The sequence below is a fragment of the Sphaeroforma arctica genome (genome assembly GCF_001186125.1).
Source record: "Sphaeroforma arctica JP610 unplaced genomic scaffold supercont1.8393, whole genome shotgun sequence".
NCBI classification, from domain to species: domain Eukaryota; class Ichthyosporea; order Ichthyophonida; genus Sphaeroforma; species Sphaeroforma arctica.
The window spans coordinates 1-1,240 of record NW_014032165.1 but is presented as its reverse complement, the minus strand read 5'-3'; the positions used below and the strand labels follow the sequence as shown (position 1 = coordinate 1,240).

The 1,240-nt window shown below is 57.4% G+C and overlaps 1 protein-coding gene across 1 annotated transcript; it reads right to left on the bottom strand.

Annotated features, from left to right (window-relative positions):
* Positions 1–68: 68 nt before the first annotated feature.
* SARC_16568 (hypothetical protein) lies at positions 69–396 on the bottom strand (the record flags this gene model as incomplete). The annotated part of the gene is made up of 2 exons (XM_014289328.1): positions 69–116; positions 167–396. Coding segments are annotated over 2 exons (278 nt in total), but the record flags the coding sequence as incomplete, so codon positions are not given.
* Positions 397–1,240: the final 844 nt, after the last annotated feature.

Sequence of the window (1,240 nt, the reverse complement as noted above, 5' to 3'; positions counted from 1 at the left end):
GCCCCCCAGACAGCTGGGGCGGTTGCTTACGCATCCCGCTCTCGGCCTCAGACAGCTTTCGCACACCATCATAGACCATCGATCTGGCATCGGTTCCACTCCCTGCCGTTAGAGGGCTAGGGGTTCTCAAGTGCAGCATAGGTCCTTCCTGACCCGACTGCCCAACCTGCACACTTCCTACCCGCTCAGGGCTTGGGGAGCGCATCCTAACCACCGGTTCCTCACTTACCATCACGTCCGAGCCATCACTCTCGTCCGAGTCGGTCACAACTCTGTCCCTCCCACTCCATGCGTAGCCTTGCACAAGCTGTCTCATCGCCACTGCCACACCCGCTGACTTACGCCCAAATTTTCCGGCCTCACCGGAGAGCCATTTCTGCCGAGACCCAGTATGGCCTTCACTCGCGGGGGTACAGAAACGTTCGTGTCCATGAGCCTATGCCATCTGATGAGCGACTGCGGTACCACTATCATATTGCTGTTCGCCCACATCAATGCCCACTCCGAGTGCCTCATCTGGTCAAAACCGATGAGCACATCACAACCCATGGGTAAACCCTAAAACATGGAAGGGCTGCCCTTCTACTAGGGCAAAACTCGTCCAGGCCACTTAACAGTGGTCCATTATACAGTGCGTCTGGCGCCAAACCAATTTGCTTCGACGCCTTCTCAGTGATGAAGTTGTACGTACAACCTGAATCGGCATAAGCCCACACCCAATCTGTCGCCAACAGCATCGGAACCACCGCACCTTTTCAATTTCGGTTGCCATCCTGGCTAGCTGCTGCACCAGCCGCTGGTCCATTCGCACTTCGCAACTGCGGACACTCTTCACCGGCACGTGTCCTGATTTCTGACACAGATAACACAACGGCGGGCGCACATAACCCTGGCCTCTGCTTGAGTCTTCATCTCGCCCACGAGAGTGCGAGCGCGAGCGCTCACGCGTTAGCTCCCGGGAGTCTCTTTCCCAGTTATCCCCAGTGGAATCATGGCGATCCCTCGATGGTCCACCACCATCCCAACGGCTATCATGCATATCCCATGCATATCCGATTGGTATCCACGATCCCTCTGATAGAGGTTCCGCGCAGACTGACGCCCATCAACACGCTCTTGACGTTCACGATACGGGACAACCGCCGCCCCTGTCTGCACATCCCGCAACGGCGGTCTGTCAGGCCGGTCATTGCGCCCCCTTGGCGAGGGCGGACGCTGCACACGAGGCCGCCATATATAT